Genomic DNA, 19,382 nt, shown 5'->3' with positions numbered 1-19,382 from the left:
TCACGCGTGAAGCCCTGCATGCGAAGGGAGGATACAGTGATGCGCCAATATGGGCAGTTATTATTTTTTTTTTCTTGCGGATAACAGGTAACGACAGTGCACATTGCACTGCGGTGCATTATGTTCCCTTCTCTCAGTTCGCACCTTGACCTTAAAATCAGTGTTCAAACATGGGCCGTGTTCCGAGACAACCGCTTTCGGCGACAGTGCCACTATGCCTGCTGAAAAATCCTGAGCGTGCAATGATTAAAGCGACAACTTACCTGCTGCTATCCAACCTGCCAATCAGCGCGCATTAAAAGAAATACATATATCAAAGGTGGTCGTCTTAATTACGGCCCCAGAAATAAACTGAACCAAGCGCCAGCAGAGCTGAAATCAACTGCAAGGACAGCGGTGCGGCTCGAGCAGAAGAAAAGTGTACTGGTTGCCAGCCTGTTTGTCCACTAAAGCTGCGGCGCTCCGCTGCCAGAATCCCAATGCGAAAAATAGGTTGGGCTCATCCGTCCGCAAGCCACGCGGACGAGGCGCAGATGAGGAGAATCGCTGATGTGAGGTAACGTGACGCGCCGCCGCCCCGCCATATCCGGATTCGGCCCGTTGTCTGAATGCACCATTAAGGAAGCGGCAAGGTTATAAGTCCAGATGTTTGCACATTCCACATTACGCTGTCCGAAGCAGTTTCTCTGGCCAGGGCTACTAATACATATCTTCAGCGGCAAGACTGCGGTACTGTCAACTTGAATGCACGCTCACCAAAATGTTCTGTAGAATGAGTTCCCCCACAAATGAACACACCCAGAAATGTGCCTCAGAAGGTGACCGTTTAATGAATTAAATGTCAACATGCAACAAACCTGAAGAAGAAGCAGCTGTGCACAAATTTCTTTATAGTCATGTGCACCTTCTGTACAGCTTCTGATGCGTCTGCTTTCTTGAAGTGCAAAATGTACATCATGTTTCCGAGCAATGGTTTCAGATGACCAAATGCCTCCTGCAAGAGATTTACTTTCGAAATGAGAAGAAATAAAGAACTAACGTGGAGAGAAAGTGAACAAGCAGGCGTGCGAAGATGTACAAAGCCTTCTGAAAGGCACACAAATTCACAGAGCAATAGCTACAAACAACCTAATACCTGCTACCTTCTTGCAAACTCTTTGCATTCCAAGGGCTTATCCTAATATCTATACCAAATAAGCTTTACAGATTATGCCTTAAGCTACAAGACACAAAGGTTTAAACCCTCATGCAAGACATGCCTCTGCGAACGACGACCAAATGCTCCAATTGGTTCCACATGTGCCCCAGTACTTATGCTGTGTGAGTGTGGTACCATTTTCCCGGTACTATTATTGCGATAGCAATTACAGTGAAATCTCGGTATAACGAACTTCAGGGGACCGCGGAAAAATGTTCGTTATTCTGAAAGGTCGTTATAGTGAAAGCCCAAAAATTTACCATAACAATAGAATTTCAGTAACGCAAACGGCCTACCTTTGCAACGGTACGCCCTTGAACTCGTTTCTCACAGCAATGCACACGTGAACGTCAGACAAGGCACGTTTATTTGAAATAGTCCGTGATCGTTTTTTTTGACGGGTGCAGCACAAACTCTGCGTCACGAACGATTCTAGACCGTCCGCATTTTTATCCGCCGCTTCGGTCGCTGTTCCGCTTTTTTCTATGAATATGCGGAGTTTCCTCAAGTAGGCCAACGCATCTGTGGCCGACACGGACTCGTCGCGATCTTCGGGTGCTACCGTGACATCGTCGTCCATGTCATCGCTGCAATCCTTTAAGGCCCAACTGCATGCACGCGAGTTTTGAGCGACGGCCGACAGGATTTGCTGTCGCGGAGGGCCATCCATCGCCGTCGCTTGTCGCAGGGGTGCAATCGCGAAACGATGCTATTTCCGATTCCACACGGCTGGCTCAGAGCCTGGGCTGGCTGATCGCGCTGATAACGCGGACGGACCGTCGTTCTGACCACTGGCCAAGCGCGAAAAGCACGAAAGGCATTGGAATCTGAAATAGAATCGTTCCGCGATAGCATCCCAGGTTTCTGGAAAGCCAGAAAACATCGCTTGTTGCCCGGAAGTGAGCATGACGATATCCAACAACATGGCAGCATCTCTGACCCTTGCTTCGGTTGCAATTTGCTCGTGATGCTTCCAATCGGCACGTACTTCAAGGAATGCAAGTTATAGACTACCTTATTTACAGCCCCATCTCACGCGGAGAGCGAGGCAGCGGCCGTATTTTGTCGTTATTTATGATCGACGGTTCGTTTTGATGTTTCGGTGGTAGCTTGCTGCAGTGGTGGTAGCTTGCTGCAATGTCAACATCGTCGTCGTATCGTCGTGTGAGGTAGCCCTTCTCCTTGCGAAGCAACGACGTGAGGCGCTGCGGCTTTTTTTAAACGTTCTATGACAGCAAGAGGAAACGTTGTCGAAATGCGCCTCGTGGACTAACCCCAACATAACGCAGTTTGCAAAGTGCGACGTAGCGTAGGCAGCGTACGCTTCCGGGCGCCCCATGGGATCACAGCAGATACTTGCCGCGGTTAAACATAAGATTGCGAAAAAAGGAAGTCCCGAAACGCTTTTATGGTATCTTTATCTCAAACAAGACAATAATAAATTTGGCATGTTGTCATGGGCCTTTGCAAAACCTGATGCGTTGTCGCCTCCGCAACGAAGGGGAAAAAAAAAAAGTTCTCCGCCCGCGTCTTTCTCCTCCTGTGCCATCTCAGGTTTTAGCGGGAGGGCGTCCGCTCTTCGCACTGCGTCGTCTGCTACCTTACAGCTCCGACTGCCATGACCGATACACTGAAATCTAAGAATCCTCGCATTTCGGGATATAAGTTCGTAGTACTGAGGCGTTGTTAAGATTACACGGGAATTAAATAACGATCGTTATTCTGAAATGTTCGTTAATCTGAAGTTCGTAGTAGTGAAATATTTTTACATTGAAACTATAAGCAGTCGGCACGGGATTTCTTAAAAGTTCGTTAATTTGAAATGTTCGTTAATGTGGTGTTCGTTGTAACGAGATTTGACTGTATATGGACACTCTCGGCGGATTTTTGCCGTCGCCGTCATGTCCCGGATATGTATATGTATGTATATATAAATAAAAGCCACCAAATAAAAGTAATTCAGAGGAAAAAAATTCCAAAGCGCTCGACCAGGGTTTCGAACCTGCGACCCCTCCCTCCGCAGCTCGCTGCCTTAGGCAATTACGCCATGCCTCATTCGTTCTGCAGGATACTAACGGCAGAATACAAATGCACGCGGTGTTGGGTGAAATGCATGGGATGCCACACGTGGCGAAATTAAAATTATGCGAGATGCGGGCCATGCTGCATCATTGCTCGCGCTGCGTTTCCATCGAAGAGCCAAAGAAGGGGTTAGTTGAAGCAACAACTGTGACAGTTTGTGCTCGTCCTATGTATACCTGTGTGTTCTTTTTGTGCCTCTTTGTGTTTGTGCAGCGCGCTGCAAGTATCGAGCTCTGACAGTTGTTAGTTCGCACTCCCCTTGTGTGTTTTCTTGTCCTGCGTCCTTTGTGCTTGAGCAGCACGCAGCAAGATTAGTTGCTTGGCATTCTTTATGTGACGTTCAAATTTCTTGCTATCGCATTCATTACTTGAGGCGAAACTGTGACTTTTTTCATGCTATAAATGTCTGCCAGGAATGACAAGTTGAATGAAAGAAGAGGAGAAAGAAGTTATTTTAAACAAATGAAGAATGTCAAGGCTGGAAATAGAAGAAAAGGAAGACGAGAAGGGAGTGCGTGGTGACGTCATCTTGGAGAAGGGGCACGCGCAGAGAGGAATGTGGTGGCCGGGACGCAGAGTTCGAGAGGCTGATGGCTGCGGAACATCTTGCTGGGTCTTGCCCCAGGCTCGCGCTCGAGTACCTGCGTGAGCGAGCAGCTGTTCACGAATCTCAGGACTACCGCTGGCCCTGGTCTGGTGGCTGAGGTGTTTCAGTGTTTACGCCGGCGAGTGAGAGGACGTGAAGGCTGGCTCTTCCAGTCTGGGTCCCATATGAGGAACGTGGCTGGGCCAGCGCATGCCAGGAGCGCCGGCCAGCTTGGGAACAACACGGGTGGAGCTCAACGACAAAGTGGTCTCTCATCACACTTAACGACCTATGAGGGATCACCGACAGACCCGATGACTCAACGCCGGAACTGTAAACGCTGAGACATTGTACTGAAAACGGGCGACATGAGACGTTTAGGCACGCGGAGTTGTTTTTGTTTTCTTTGAGTGTCACATTATTTTAGATGTGAAGCATCTTATGGCGGAGTTCAATCCGGTGGTGGTGGTGGTGGTGTGCGGCATGACCACCCTTACTGCGCATGTGCAAACCCTCTCCCCACACCTCCTATCCCCCTTTCCCCTCTCCACTTCCCTCTCCCCTCTCCACTCCCTTTCCCATTTCCATCTCCACTCACCCCCTTTCCACTTTCCCTCTCCATTTTCCCCTCTCCCCTCCCCCCTCTGAAACGCGGGCTCGATGTGCCAAAACGCTGCTTCGCATCACCTCATGGTCCCCTATAGCGGGAGAGGGTGTGAGTTTTTTAATGAAGCTTGTGTTTGCTTGATACCCTTGTGTTCTGGGATTCATTTCACATGTCCAGACAAGCGTACCAGGTGCCAGCTTACGTGTGACAATGTCTGACCAGAGTGAACGCCCAACACAGGTCAAGGTACTGATGGTGAATAGCAAAGTGTTATAAACAGCTGTTACACAGGCAACGGCTGTTTACAGCACTTACAGCACTTTATAGCCAAGTCTTTGAAAAGAGAGTACTAGGTGGCACATGTGTCGAGGACTATAATTTAGCAACACCGGAATGCAAGAAATGAAGATTGCACATTTCTACATCAACAATACATAAGCTTTACCTATATATAGTTTGATAGGTATGATAGAGTATCATACCTATCTGTAAGAAGCCATAGTTTTCCTGTAAGTTATTAATATTACAATAATGTCCCTTTCCAGTCTCTGTTCTGTTACAGTGTTGCATAAAAATGGCAAGGCAGGAATGGAAAAAAACCCAGAACTGCTTTGCCGGCTTTTCTTTTGGCCAATAAGACATGGGACAAACAAGTGAGGAAGTGAAAAAAAAAAAATTTTAGTTGAAGTTAAGATTTCGCATACCTGTGTCCTGCATGGATTTTGATACCACGGTGCTATTACAACCTCCATCAACGCAGATGCGGTGAGGCACAAATGGTCAAGCAATTCAGCCTTCTTTGTGCACAGGCGACACTGTTTCAGTGTTACAGACAGGAGCTCCACCTGGGATGACAAGTTCACAGTTATTTACCTCATAACATACAAGGATTCATGAATGCAACACATTCTGTTAGTCTCGCAATGACATTTCATGTTAATTGTAGTAACAGACAAGTATGAATTTATTTTTGACAGAATTAGTGCACAAATGCAAACTGGTCAAAAGCATAAACGTTAAATTAGTTTTTTTAACTTGCCTGAAATGCTACTTAATGAGAACAGAGCTTCCATAATAGAGAAAATGACATAGATACTAGATCACCACTCTCAAAATGTAGTTTCAGCTTCCAACCCTGTGCTGTATCGCAGTTGTGGTAGGTAAACAATAGCCAATGTGAACGAATTTTGGGCAGGAACTTTCAAAGTTGATTTTTTAATTTTCTAAGTTGACAACAGCTGTCAGTACTGCAAGCTGCGTATTAGTATGTGGTTAATGCATTAATTACCATCTGAGACACTACGGGCACATTTATTTCTTTTTTATTGTCGTTTCCTCATATTTTACTTTTTTATTTTTGAAATGCCGGATAAGTATCTGGTGCATAAAAATTCCCACTCATTTCAATGAGCAACAGGCACTCCAGTCCTCAGCGTTTTGGCCTAGAGCCTTGCTTTGTGTCAATGCGAGCAACACAATCGAGTAACACAACATCAGCCGACAAAGGTGAAAATAATGAATGTGCGCTCAAGTTCCTCCTGCATCTCGACAACACTCTCCATCTGTGTCATGTCAGATGGTGTGACATCTGTTATGATGTAATCTCTTTAAGCCAGGTACATGTGCTAACCAATCCATAACTCTTCTGGGCTAACTGTAATGATAGTAGCAGGTCTTGAAGGCCCAGCACACCCTAATATCAGTTATAGCTCCACCCATTTTTTTTTACCCACACCCGTACCAAGTCATTATACATGTACGCAGTTGCACATGCAAACAGTATGAGTGTGCAAACAGGACATATACTGAATTTCACTGCCCGGCAGCCAGTGCATCTTGTGTGGCAGTTTGGGTGTCGGAGTCTTACTCTTACCACAGCTGGTAGCTTCAGGATTAGCGTGCTCTGTGGTGCTTTCTGGATGAGAGCAGTCATTGTTTCCAGAAGACATTCTGCATAATCAGTCTTTGCAAGCTGTTGTAGTTCCTCTTGGATTGCCTGTGTGAGTAAAACATTTGAGTACTTGTACTGAGCGTCCCCTTCCAAGTGCACAAAAGCATATCCAGCATCGTAGCAAACTAGAAGTCAATGAGGCCAGATAGAGCGCAATATATTAGTTGTTTAGATACTGAAACTTCTTGTGTATTTAAATAATTTGTTGATTAATTACATTTCTACTTTCAAAATGAGAACTGAGCCTTGAGAGACAGCTGGTAGTGGAGGACTTTGCAAAAATTTCAACCACCTCTAATTTTTAATGTACACATGAATATAAGGACATGAGCTTTTTTTCATTCTTGTCACTATCATTATGCAGCCTCCACAGCACCAAACTACTGAAATTTGCGTACAGCTGTAGAACACTTATGGCTAATAGGCATGCTTCGTTAATAAAAAGGAAACGCTGCCAGAGGCAGACATGCTTCACACAAAAAAAAGATGTCGCAGGTCAATTAACTAATTAACAGTTCTACTAATTTACCTTGCAGTTGCTGGTTTAAACATATACAGTTGAAACTTGATTTAATGAAGCGATAGGGGTGCTCGAATTATTTCGTTATATCGGGAATTTAGTAAAATAGAGAAAGGGATTTTTTCGACCTTCAAAATCCAAAATTGTAACGTAGTAGCACCCAACAGCTCCCACGGCATTATTTCTGGTAGCAACCCATGCCTGCATGTCTGAAAAGCCCACAAGGGTGGCCAAGACATAAGAGACACCATGTCCGGGCGATGCAGACCAGGTAGATGGTCCCGTGGAGATTTGACCGCCTACTGACATGCGATGACGCGGCGAACAAATGCAGTGACTGTGTGAGGAGGCCAAGAGAGAAAGATGGAAGGCGATGATCAGTACTATCCACTGCATAAACCACGAAATAACCAAACCATCTACCGCGGCCTCTAGCACCATCCAGTACGTAAGAACGCTACCAGCTGCTGAGTTTGTTGTTCCATGCATTGGTGTGATGTGGAGCCTCGTCAAAGTAAAGCTCGGGCCGTAGCTATGGCACCTAGATGTTTTAACGTGATAGCGTGAGCGCACACGCTCGAAGAAAAACCCATCTCGGTCAAAATGAGAAGAAAATCACCACTTTTTCACTCAGTTAAAACTGTGTTAAATTGGGTTTGGTGGCCAAATTAGTGTGTTAATTCAGGTTGATGACAACACTGAAACCTATGGGTATTTGCCGCAGAATGGAAATTTTTTCGTTAGATCGGAAACTTCGTAAAATGAGTTTCGTTAGATCGAGTTTAAAGTGTAGCTGCATATTTGTTTAACACTTATAAGTATGCCAGTTGATACAAACATCTATGTGAAGAAAAAACACAAATATGTTGTCGTCACAATTCCCTGCGTGTAAAGTTATGGTATAGTAATGGTGACTGTGTGAAGTCTGGCTAATTGTTTAGAAATGCATGCCATGTATATCAACAGAGATCTGATGCACAGCACGAGATCAACAATGAATGAAAAAGCAATTTTAATTGAGTTTGTCACTTCCCTTACCTCAAGTTAAAAGAGGTTAAATTATGACTGTATATGTCCTAACCTACAATATATTCAAATTAGTTTTTGTGCGGGCCACACATGTGGCTTCCTTTTGCAAAATCTTGGCCAGGCGTGGAGCACTCAGTTATGAATGATAACGATCAACCGAAGTCAGAAAATTGGTGACATGCTATAACAAACAACACACACACACACACACACACACACACGCACACACACACACACACACACACACACACACACACACACACACACACACACACACACACACACACACACACACACACACACACACACACACACACACACTTACTTCAAAGGCGTGGGTATTTATCAAACAATATTTAGAGCGCGCAAACACGTACAAAGAGCTTACATTACCTGCAGGAACGAGTCCTGTACAACCATAGCAACCTCAAGAGGCTGCATATCGTTGACCAACGACAGGAGTATGTTCCAAAGAGTACCAGCTTCATCGCTTGTCAACTTCGAGCTAGCGTAAAGCAAGAGAAACTGCGTGATCGTCACGTAAACAAAGGCGAATGCACATAACCGACGTAGATCAAACATAACAGATTTGATTCAGAACTCTGATCAAATTTAATCTGCAGATTTATCGCTCACCTTTGTCGATTCTCGACAGTTCGACAGATCCACGAGACGATGATTTCTCGTTTTTGAGGTATGTAGACAGGGGAACGTAGCGCCAGTTGAACAAGCTCGATGCTCCTGCTTACGCTGTTATTGGTGAGCTCGTACAGCAAAGCTATTTTTGGGATGGAGGAAAGCAGGTTAATGCGAAAGGACAGAGACCACCACTAAAGCATCGAATCCGCCGCTTTCACTTACTGTTTGCGAGAGCCATGATGCTTCCAACTCGGCTCTGCAAAGAAGCACGATGATCAAGGTAACGCACTGATCTCGGTAAACAATTAAGGGTCGCCTTTTCTGCAATGAGGCACGTAAACTTACTCTCTTATGCTGGAAAGTGTCCACGGGAAAATTGACGAGATGTCAGTCAGTCACGTCAATCAGTCACTACGCGTCAACGGAAACTTTACGGACAATCAAAAATTGGTCTCTCTGGTTTAGCATTTCAGGAGCGACACAACGTCAACAGCTTTGAAGGCTATACACATTGACACAGATCAAAAGGTAAGCAAGCAGTAAACACAAGCACGTGGATGCGGCCGTCCGAGTAGCGCACACCGGCGCACACCACGCTGCGACGCTGCTGCGAACCGATGCCAATGCCGATGCCGATTCTGGAGCCTAGATACTACTTTATATAACTAGCTCAATAATGCAACGCTTGAATTTGTGTAAAAGCTAGCGCTATCTAGTGACAACTTAGCAAACTTGTTTTAGATATTTAGTGGCCTTTGAGATTCGTAACTGAGCAGATCGCATGTTGCTTCTTTATCGCTCAGTCTCACAGGCTATCAAAAATAACTTCACCGTTAAAATTTCACGCGCAAAACTACATTCTGGTTCCGAGACAAGCCCTTTGATTAATCTGGACAACAGGGTACCCTTTTATTCTTAAAAGAGCACACAAAACGTTTCGGCGATTCTCCTGCATTCAATGTCGCCGTGATCGAACCCCCTACCTCGAGCACAACAGCGCAACGCAGCTACGATCAAAAGGCGTAATCAACATCATCTTGTTCGCTCGCTTGCTTTCCTTGGCATTGCAGCAGCAAGAGAGAGAGAAAAGTACTGACGGGCTTTTATCTGATGGGCATTTTCACATTCCTGCTAAACGTAATGAAAATTTCCACACAAGTTAGCGAAGCAGCAAGCATATTGAAGTTTTTGATCGATTTCCTGCAAGGGAAACATTTCAAATCATCAGTACATGCAATTCAGATAACAGCATATTTCACACTATGTATGTTTCACTGAACATTTATTGATGCACATTGTCTTTATACATATATACAAACATGCTTCAAGGAGCATTTCATTGCACCGCTCAGGACCTGGCAGTAGCATTTGGCTTTGACTCATTTTCATTATCATTGCCATCAATGTTCAGATTTGGGTACAACTTAGCCACTTTACCATCGCCATTTAATCGTCCAGCGAACTCGACGTGTCTTCTCGCATTCTCTGTGCTCACTTTGTTCCGCCACAGATGCAGAAGATTGGTCGAGCCCAGCATGTCTCCGTCAAGACCACTACTACGCGCTTTCTTCACCAAAGGAGGTTTGCAGCTCCCTTCTTCTACCTTGTCTGCGTCCCCAAGCTTGCCTTCCCGCCAGCTCAGATCCACTTCTGACCATTTCCCTTCACCTTTTTCATCCTTTACAGACAGTCCCTTCTCAGTTTTTTTAATACCTGTAATGTTGTTAGCCTTCTGGCTATTTCCACTAGCATCGCATTCGGCTGGTTTCCTGCACTCCAAGAGACAATCCAAAATAACATTGTGTTCAGCTGTCACGCAGTGCATCCTAATGTAGTTCTCCAGCTCATTCCACATGGTTCGGTATTGTTCCTCGCGCTTGGGCCCTTTGCCACGCATTCCAATGGTGGGCACAGGCAGGGCAGTACCCTTGCTCTCCATGCTGACAAGAAGGTAAATGACCTTCTTGCACTCTATGATTTCATCCGGTGTCAAGCTCTCCTTGGTTATTAGTGTAAGAAGAGGGTCCAACTGTGAGGCCATGTTGAAGATGGTTGTATGGCTAATCACCATGGGCCAATACTGGGTCAGCCTTTGCAGTCTCTTCAGGGCACGCTGAATAGGCAGCTCCTGGCGATCATTCGGACCAACGTTGAAGGGCACAAGCTTGTTATCCTTCATGAACTCCCCGAAGTCGTTGATTCTGTAATCAGTAACTCTCCCGCCACAGCCCTCGCTAATCGAAGGCGGGTCTTCGAGTGTGGACCGACCCGTCCCCAACGTGTGAATATATATCTCTCCACCATGACTGGCAAGCATATGGGACATCACTTTGGAGCCCGACTTCCTTGGCATTTCAAGCATTACTGCTCGGCCACTGAGGAGAAAGTTTGTGAGGCAAGACGACGGTCTGCTGTTGATATCTACGGGGGTAATCCTGAATGCTCCTGTGCAGTACTGCAATTCTACACTGTTGGAGCGCGGAGTGCACCATTTTAACGTGACTGTTTCGTATGCTTGTCCTTCTTTCACCGTGCTTACGTGTACACCTTCGGTATTACTGAAGCCAGTCTTGAACAGCTCTGTGTGAGCAGCAGCTGGGTGCAGAAGTTCAACGTCAGTAGTTTGCGGATGAATTCGCGTTCTGTTCTTCCTTCATAGGGATCCCGGTTACAGTCGTGGAGGCGAGGTTGTAGTGTATTTGAACCAGGTATCCCAGTTTCACGGCTAGATGCCTCCCCGATCGGCACCTATGAACCTCGCTGCTTAGCACAGATCCAACATCACGCTTTGAAAAGCCGGTCATATCTATCTCCTTATTGACAGGACAGGTAAGGAGCACGACCAACTCGCACTTGTGAACTGGCATAAGGCAATCTGTGCCAGACGCTAGTTTGTTGTGTTCTGTTAGGATGTTATAAAACCTCTCCTCGAGAGTTCGTATCTCGGCGTCAGACTTCATAGACGTGATGCACACGATTCGGCCTCTGTTGACCATCTTCCCAGCCGTTTCAGTAAGCGACGTGCGGCACTCGTGCTGCACTTCACTGCACTCGCACAGGGCTTCTATCGCGGCGGTGAGTCCGGTGATAATGTTGTAGTCCTTTGAAGAGCCAGTTTCGGAAGGCGCGCCAACTTGGGCCATAACCGCCATCAGGTAAGACATACTCTGGTCTTCCTGCATCCACGAATTCAAATAGCGAGCCGAAGTGCCGCTGACGACGAATCTGATCAGCTTACTCGTGGGAAAAACGTCCCAAACGATGCGACAGTACTCGAACGCCGCTTCGACGCTGCATGTCCAGAGTGATTTCGAGATGGGAGCCAGCGGAATGATGCCTGGCTGCCGCGTCTTCGTGAAGATGTCAAACTCGATGTGTTGCTGACATGAGGTGAGAAAGTACGGGCTGTGATCGAGCACGAACACGGTCTTGTGGCTGACAGGAAGCGTCATGGTAGGTGTTCGTAGCGTCTTGGACACAATAACAACTAATAGGATGTTCCAGTTACAACGCGTCTACAGCGTCACATCTACACAACGCTAAAACCACAAATGGCACACCGGCATTCCTGCTTTCACAAATAATCATTTTGCGCCATTTTGTTTAAGCGGCCATATTTGTTTTTAACGCAACCGAACTTGCAAAATTCGAGGCCGTATCGTACTAAGACCAATAATTTTCAAACTAACAAATATAATAAAAATTTCTTGTTGTAAAGAATAATAAATTATATAAAATATGAAAGCTTAAACTAACGTCATGACAATAATTTTTTTGTTGTTAATCTCAAAGGCTATGCTTTTGAGCATTGCAAGTTAAAGTACGATACGTCATGGGCGCCATGTTTTTTAACCAGTAAAACGTCTTTCTGGCTTCCATTGTAAGCCATTGCCGTAGCCACAAGTCTTCCTAAAGTGGTTGGCAAGGAGTGGTTTTGGAATCTGTCAATTTGCCGTAAGAGTTAGCGTACAACCATCAAATAGCCGTGTTTTTGTTTGTAACTACAATTCTCAAGCAGCAACGCTTAGTTTTTCGTATAATGAGCACAGCATCCCTACCTAAGCCTCCTGGCGGGTGAGCGCACGACTTGGAATGTGTCATTTATGCTGGACGTTCTCAGTACAACAATGCAACACTTTTTAAGACGTGTTTTCCTTACCGATCGTCGTATTTCATTTGCAGAACTGTGAAGATATATGCCGGCGCTGTTGTGACGGCAGAATGCGAAATAAAAGGAGATGTTACAATCGGTTTGTGGCCTTGTGATCGTTCAAAAACCTCATACTACTTTGCAGCGCGTCTCGGTATTTACCAACCAAATTCATTCATTTGCTGCAGGGAGCCGCACGATTGTTCATCCCGCTGCGCACATTATTGCTGAAGCTGGGCCTATCATTATAGGAGACAACAACCTCATTGAAGAGCAAGTCTACATAGTCAACAGGTGTGCCTCAGATCTTTTTCGAAATTTGTGTTGTACTTATTTCGATGTAGATCGTTCGTAGTTCACGAACGTAGCGTAGTAAATGGTACTTATCTAGCCGTAGAGAATTTGAACAGTGCTGTCCAAATCCCTGGCCGTTGGCCAAGTACTGCTTACATGAATTACAAGGAAAGCACGCAGGGCAATATTACACAAGCCCGTTTGCCATAGTTTCGATTTATCTTAATTTTATGGTGTACGTAAGTTCAAGTAACTGCTAAAGCCGAAATTAGGTTGCGGTCAGCTCTGTGCCGAAACACAAGATAGCCGTCGTCTAAACAAAAGATTTAAACAGTTCCGCCGCACAACGTGAATATGTGACGAATTATGGAGGAATGTTTCATTCATATCGCTCACTTTCTCTCATTTTCATTTCAGGAGAAAGGAAGGAGACCCACCTGACTCGGAGATCGTAATGACAATTGGGAACAACAATGTTTTCGAAGTTGGGAGCTGTATCCTTCTGTGTGCTATAAAATTGAAATAGAAATGTCCATGCCTTTTTTTTTTTCGCCTTTGCCTTTGTTTTACGATGATTTGGTGAAGTTTGTTAACATGCGGGGTATGGTACCAGTAGCGCTCTATAAAGAACCCTCTTTCTCACAACAAATGTTATTCCTTTGACTGTCTTTTACTCAGATTCTGAAGCACTATTAATAGGCAACAACAATGTTCTCGAGTCAAAAAGTGAGTATGACAGACTTCATCACAAGTGTTCATTCTTATAAATAGATATTGCGGTAGTGTGTTAATGTGAGAATATAAGGGGGGTTGGGGTGGGGATCTAAAACAAAATGGAACTGTTTTACTGAGCTGAAAAAGGACTTAATACTGATGAGAGCTGCTAGACAAGCATACTATACGATCACTTACACCACTTGACAGGGCAGCGTCTTTGTGCAAAGTTTTGTCCAATCCACTGCACTGCCTTCTGTACTTTTACCTCTGTTGCCATCTGCATTCTTTTTTTATGGCTGACATCGAGTAATGTGCACGTGAAGTTTTGCTCCATCCAGGCAAATCTTTTGATATTGATAAGCTCCATCATGTTGAATTGATATTACAATATCGGGCATCAGCTGACCTTTTTACATTGGAAGTGGCCGCGTGGTCATGTAATGCAATTCAACCCTTTCACTGCTGGGTTCCTTTTGGCACTGCTCCGCACTCCCTGCTGGGTTTTTTCTCTTTTTTTTTTTGCATGTTATGTGGAAATTTTATGCTAGCAATACAGTAGGATGATCTACAGGCCATGTCAACATTTTTATTGAGCATTATCTCATCAGATAAAAAGTTGCACTCATAATCAAGTTAACAAGTAAAGCAATTAACTAATTAACAAAATAATTCGCCACTAATTTAAATTGAAGAGCCACAATTATCTGCTTTGGTGGGAGCCCGAATTCATCAAAAGCTCCCGAACTTCTTAGTTCGTCAAATTGCGCATGCACGTATGACTTGCCATGGCTGCGCTGCTGAGATGCTGGCAAAGAGACGCGAACCGACGCGATTGTAGAAACATGCACTCCATCTGTTGTCAAAACTTTACTACAGGTTGAACTTGTTTATATGTCCCCCATAGATGACGGGACGGACGCCCATTATTTTCTTTTGCAAGAGTTGTCTCGTGAGTGCCAGAGAGTGATTTAGAAAGACTAAATGAATATACTTGGGATTGGTGGGGCTTGTGCGGGTGTGGTCGCCTAAGTTGTCTCGGGATTGACAGTGAAAGGATTTGACAAAATACCTAATTCCACGGAACTGGGGTAAATGGCTTGTGCATCACAGCAACACTCCTGCTCACGCAGCATTCGGTGTGTAGCACTTCTTTCACAAAAATGAGAGGATGAAGCTACCTCATTCTCTTCGTACTACCTATATTACAAGCCCTGTAATCTCCTGAAGTGAAGCAATACCTTAGAAGAAGGCTCTTTCTTTTTAGGATGCCAGTACAGCAATGTGGTGTATTAACTCAGCATTAACCGTTGCTGTCATGCGTTGCCTTATCCCAGAGTGAGCTTGCACACTGGCATTTCTATATGTATTGCATACCACAATGTGGACTAACAAAGTGCTTTTTTCTTTCTCTTTATGTTGATTTTAGGTAAATTGGGAAGATACACTGAGCTGACAAGTGGTTGTGTCATCGGGGCCATGTGTGAAGTCAGTACCCATGAGAAGCTCAAGGAAAACACAGTAATATATGGTCGTACATGTGAAAGGAGAATCCAGAATGAAAAGCCAGCTGTAAGTGATGCATGGTGCTCTGCACTTGGATTGTTGCCACGACGACATAAAAGGTGTTCTTGTCCATTTCTGTAAAATATCGTAGGGAATACAAATTCAATATGTATTGGTGGAAGATCAGGTCTTGATAGTGACTTTGGCAGCCAGTGCTGTAGCAGTGAGCAGTTGGTGTGCACATGTACACAATACTGCAGTATATATACCGTTCTTGAGACACTTGTGTACCCGTGTCATAAGATAGCAGACTGCATGTCACATATAACTTATACATAGTATCTTTTCAATGTGTGTAGACAAACAATTGTCACAGTCTCTGAGAATTAATGCAATATCTAGTGACAGATTTCATGCTTGTCAGGTGGTTATACTTGAAATATGGTTATAGTAGAGGACGAAATAAGAAAAATTAGTGTCACTCACAAACATTAATGTAAGAAAAGGTATGTTGATGTTGTGTGCTTCCTGTAGGGCAGGACCAGAAAAGAGTGCCAGTAGCGATGAATTTTAATCAAGTCTTGTTTTAGTATATTTCATGCACTGCTGAAACCTCGACTTGCCGTGTCTTGCCTAAACGTGAACGAACCAGCACATCAACTCCGAGCATTCTGTCAGCTAATCAGTAAGGACAGTTAGCTGCTTGTTTTAGGCAAGGGAGGCAGTTTTTACCATAGTGCATTGCTATTCCTTTTGTAATGCTTCCATTATACATAAACCACTTGAGTCTGAGCAAAGAAGCATTTCACCTTTGACATGCAATTGCTGTATGAGTTTAAAATACTTTGGCTTACTAAATAAATGTGCTCACACCTGCAATCAGCACACAGGTAACATGCTGAGGCAGAAGTGCCCTGGCACTTCTGCTTACAGACAGTTTGTGGGCAATTTGGGACATATCTAAAGCGTAGTCATGGTCAAAAGTGCATGCAAATACACTAGCTGCTAACAGCTGTTGAGTAAGCACAACAGCAATGCCGAAGTTCATGTACTTTGGCATTGCTGGTTGTATTTATAACTGCTGGGACAATGGTAGTTGTTTTGGTTAAGTTCCACGGCTCTGCATAATGTCTGCCGATGTAGCATAAACCATTCCAAGGGGTCAGAGGCAAGAAACTTGAGGCATGTGTTTATAAAGAGGCCGTTTTAGGCCTGTTCTTCAGCTAACTGAAAAACCCGAAAATAGCAACACTTCGACATGCCCGTTAATAGACACTGGTTAATGAGGTAGCATTACACAGATACTGCGATTGGCAGCATACCCTTCATTACATAATGCATTACCAACTCGCCCAAAAGTCTGTGCTTCTAAGTTATATAACAACAAACTTGGCATAAATGCAGGAAATATGACATCTTTGCTTCACTGCATGCACCACCGTTTTGCAGTGAAGCTTGCTTGCCTGCACCACCCTGCCAGTCTGTAACCCTGATTCACACAGTCTGAAAGTGCAGTATCCTGGGCAGGGGAAAGGGTATAGGCTGATCTACATCAGCCTATGCTATAACGTGTTTCACTCACATATGTCTTTCGACAAACCCTCCACAATAGTGAAAATTCTCTGCTGTAATGTCCATGGTTATGAAAGGAAGAACACTCTAAATTGAAGGAATGTACAAGTTCTAAGCCGCACGGCACTCAGCACACCTGTGAGGATAACCTTGGGTTGCATTTGCTCACGCTCAGATATGTGGTACACATATCTGGGCCCACAAGGGTCCTGCAGAGATTTGGAATTTTTCTCTAAATATCGGGATGATCGTGTGAAATCCACTATGGTTTGCATCTCTACCAGCCGCCTCATTCCTGCACATGAAAAATAAAAGACTGGTTCAAAGTCATGATGGAGGAATAAGCAATAGCAATACATTTTAGTTTATGCTAGCGAAGTTTGACTGCTTGATCACGTGGCACACATAGTGTGTTTTCTGTGTCTTTCTTTTCTTGAATAGGCAGCAGCTGAATTGAGATGTGGAAGGAGCCTCTGTGGCAACACCTTTGTAGCTTTGTTTTTATTCTTAGGCATGTAATTTCGCATGTTCCTGTGCAATAATGGTTAATGGAAGCCTTTGTATTGTCAATTGTTGACCTATCGACATCCTCGCTGGTGCTGCTACTCTTTGTCTTTAGAGCTTGCGTTTTCTGGCCATCTAACTTTATTTACTTATTTTCCATGACTATAAATGGTGCCGTGATTGTGAAGCAAGGGCCCGTTAGAATGAGAATGCGCTAATCCACAGCCAATATATGTAGCGTCAGCAAGCATTTTTCACACTCATGTCAAAGGTGTATTTCTCACCCAATTATACGTTGGCTTTTGGTGTACAGACACAGACGCTGCAGCTTGACTTCCTGACCAAGGTCCTGCCAAACTACCACTACTTTTGGAAACCATCCAAAGGAGAGCAAGTTCTCCAGCAGTTGAAAAAGTAGAGGCGGACGTTTGTGAGCTTCTGCTTTAGTTCAGGTGGTGATGTGTAAAGGAGGCCGGTGCTAGGTTCCATGGCAAGTGCATCAGAATGAAATAAAATGACAACATATGACGTGCCTGTTTGGTGTGTTGTTTTTCATAGAGTGCTGTAATTATCGGAGTATCGCTGTGCTTCCTGCACACTATAGCAGCGGCTAAGTCCTGGTGTGAAAACAACTTGAGCTGTACTAGTTAATGAATTTTCCTCCTACATTACCAGAGGAAAGAAAATTCGGTCGCTTTCATAGTAAGTAGCTCAGTAAGCCATACCTTCCCCCCTCCTCTCCAAAGAAGGGGAAAAAGCAGAAACAAGATGTCGCGATGTGGGTCTCGATTTGACGCGGTAGGAGTGTTGACGCACACAGTAATAAACTCTGCTCCTAAGCACAAAAAGTTCTAATCAGTATGGATTGACAAAACGATCTTACAATACTTGTTCATTAATTCTGCAATAGTGAGTTCATAAGCTAGACAAAAAAAAAGGTGAAAGTTCAGTTTTCTAAATTTTGCTATCAGTATTGACGGCATCACCTCTGGTATTATAGCTGTTCATCATTAAAGGTGAACGGCATTGTACATCTAGATTTCCCAACATGGAGGCTTACAATAATATTTAACTTTTACGAGAACAAAACGGGCGAAATGCGAAAATGACGTTAGTATTCAGGCTGTCACGTAGAGGTACTGATGCTGGTGGTTCAGGTGAAATTCAGAAAACTGAACTTTCATCTTCATTTTGCCGAGCTAATAATAAATTTACTGTTGCAGAATCCACGACCGTAATGTATTGAAAGGCAGTTTTATTAGTCCGAACGGATTAGCACTTATTGTGTTTTGGAGTCGAGTTTATTACTATCTATGCCGACAATCCGACTGTGTCGCAAGCCTATAAGAGCTGTAGGTAGGCTTGTCTAATGCTGAGGTACTAGTGTACTCCAAAACAAGGTTGTACTGGTTATTACAGTTATAATGTACTAATACTAGTCGAAGCAAGTTTAAATTTGGTATAACCTGTTATATCGGATAATGCCTTGCTGCCATATGCATCAACACTTTCGTGACTGTACCTATTCCAATCGATAGTATGTTATCGATGACTTTAAGTTCAAGTATTGGCACTCTCTGAGCGGTTCTGGACAGCTAACGCAATACGAAGGGCAAAATAACATGTTTTTTATCAGTTTTGTTTGCGAGTTTCTTTTTTTCCACCACGGGGAGATTTTTAAAGCTCGTTCGCAGTCGGATAGGTGAGCGCTCTCGTTGTTTCGTACTTCGCGTAGACGTCGCTCGCGGGTGCTCCACAGAAACGACGAATTTCGACGGATTTCGATTAATCTGAGCGGGAATCTCTGGATGATGGTAGCAGCACAGACAGGGAAGACGACTTCGATTCGCCAGGCTTCAGTACGGACGGCGAATGTGCATCGAACCTCCCCGGAACATCAGCTGCAGCTATCCGCCGGTAAGTTTCGTCTTCTCCTCGGGTCGTTTTATCGCTGCCGCGCATCGATGTAAACGTATCCGGTGCGTACTTAATACAACAGCTCTTGTCTGCAAGGTGTTAGCTTCATTCGG

The 19,382-nt window shown here is 44.4% G+C and overlaps 3 protein-coding genes across 3 annotated transcripts in view; 1 reads left to right on the top strand and 2 right to left on the bottom strand.

Annotated features, from left to right (window-relative positions):
- The window catches only part of LOC119394615 (uncharacterized), a 43,247-nt gene extending 34,055 nt beyond the window's left edge, over positions 1-9,192 (bottom strand). The window contains exons 1-7 of the mRNA XM_037661934.2: positions 8,958-9,192; positions 8,835-8,868; positions 8,610-8,751; positions 8,367-8,478; positions 6,347-6,469; positions 5,178-5,318; positions 858-994 (exon numbers count right to left, since the gene is read on the bottom strand). Coding sequence (XP_037517862.1) covers positions 858-994; positions 5,178-5,318; positions 6,347-6,469; positions 8,367-8,478; positions 8,610-8,751; positions 8,835-8,850 — 671 coding nt within the window. The 5' untranslated portion in view covers positions 8,851-8,868; positions 8,958-9,192. The remainder of the gene's footprint in view (positions 1-857; positions 995-5,177; positions 5,319-6,346; positions 6,470-8,366; positions 8,479-8,609; positions 8,752-8,834; positions 8,869-8,957) is intronic.
- A 685-nt stretch (positions 9,193-9,877) lies between these two features.
- Positions 9,878-12,206, bottom strand: LOC119393463 (integrator complex subunit 13-like). Its single transcript, XM_037660494.2, is given in 2 exon segments — positions 9,878-11,229; positions 11,231-12,206. Coding segments are annotated over 2 exon segments (2,103 nt in total). The 5' UTR covers positions 12,065-12,206; the 3' UTR covers positions 9,878-9,960.
- A 274-nt stretch (positions 12,207-12,480) lies between these two features.
- On the top strand, positions 12,481-17,879 carry LOC119393462 (dynactin subunit 6). The gene is made up of 7 exons (XM_037660493.2): positions 12,481-12,686; positions 12,795-12,862; positions 12,951-13,056; positions 13,474-13,550; positions 13,735-13,782; positions 15,200-15,342; positions 17,666-17,879. Exons 1-7 carry the CDS (start codon positions 12,652-12,654, stop codon positions 17,768-17,770), a joined length of 582 nt encoding a protein of 193 aa, XP_037516421.1. The 5' UTR covers positions 12,481-12,651; the 3' UTR covers positions 17,771-17,879.
- Positions 17,880-19,382: the final 1,503 nt, after the last annotated feature.

This window comes from Rhipicephalus sanguineus, chromosome 5, assembly GCF_013339695.2.
Source record: "Rhipicephalus sanguineus isolate Rsan-2018 chromosome 5, BIME_Rsan_1.4, whole genome shotgun sequence".
In the NCBI taxonomy this organism is placed as follows: domain Eukaryota; kingdom Metazoa; phylum Arthropoda; class Arachnida; order Ixodida; family Ixodidae; genus Rhipicephalus; species Rhipicephalus sanguineus.
The sequence above is the reverse complement of the archived record's forward strand: the minus strand, read 5'-3'. Positions and strand labels throughout refer to the sequence as shown.

Coding starts and splice junctions, on each gene's coding strand:
- LOC119393462 (XM_037660493.2), top strand. CDS start 12,652: ATGAGCACAGCATCCCTACCTAAGCCTCCTGGCGG. Junction 12,687..12,794: donor CTACCTAAGCCTCCTGGCGG/GTGAGCGCACGA, acceptor TTTCATTTGCAG/AACTGTGAAGATATATGCCG. Junction 13,057..13,473: donor CAAGTCTACATAGTCAACAG/GTGTGCCTCAGA, acceptor TTTTCATTTCAG/GAGAAAGGAAGGAGACCCAC.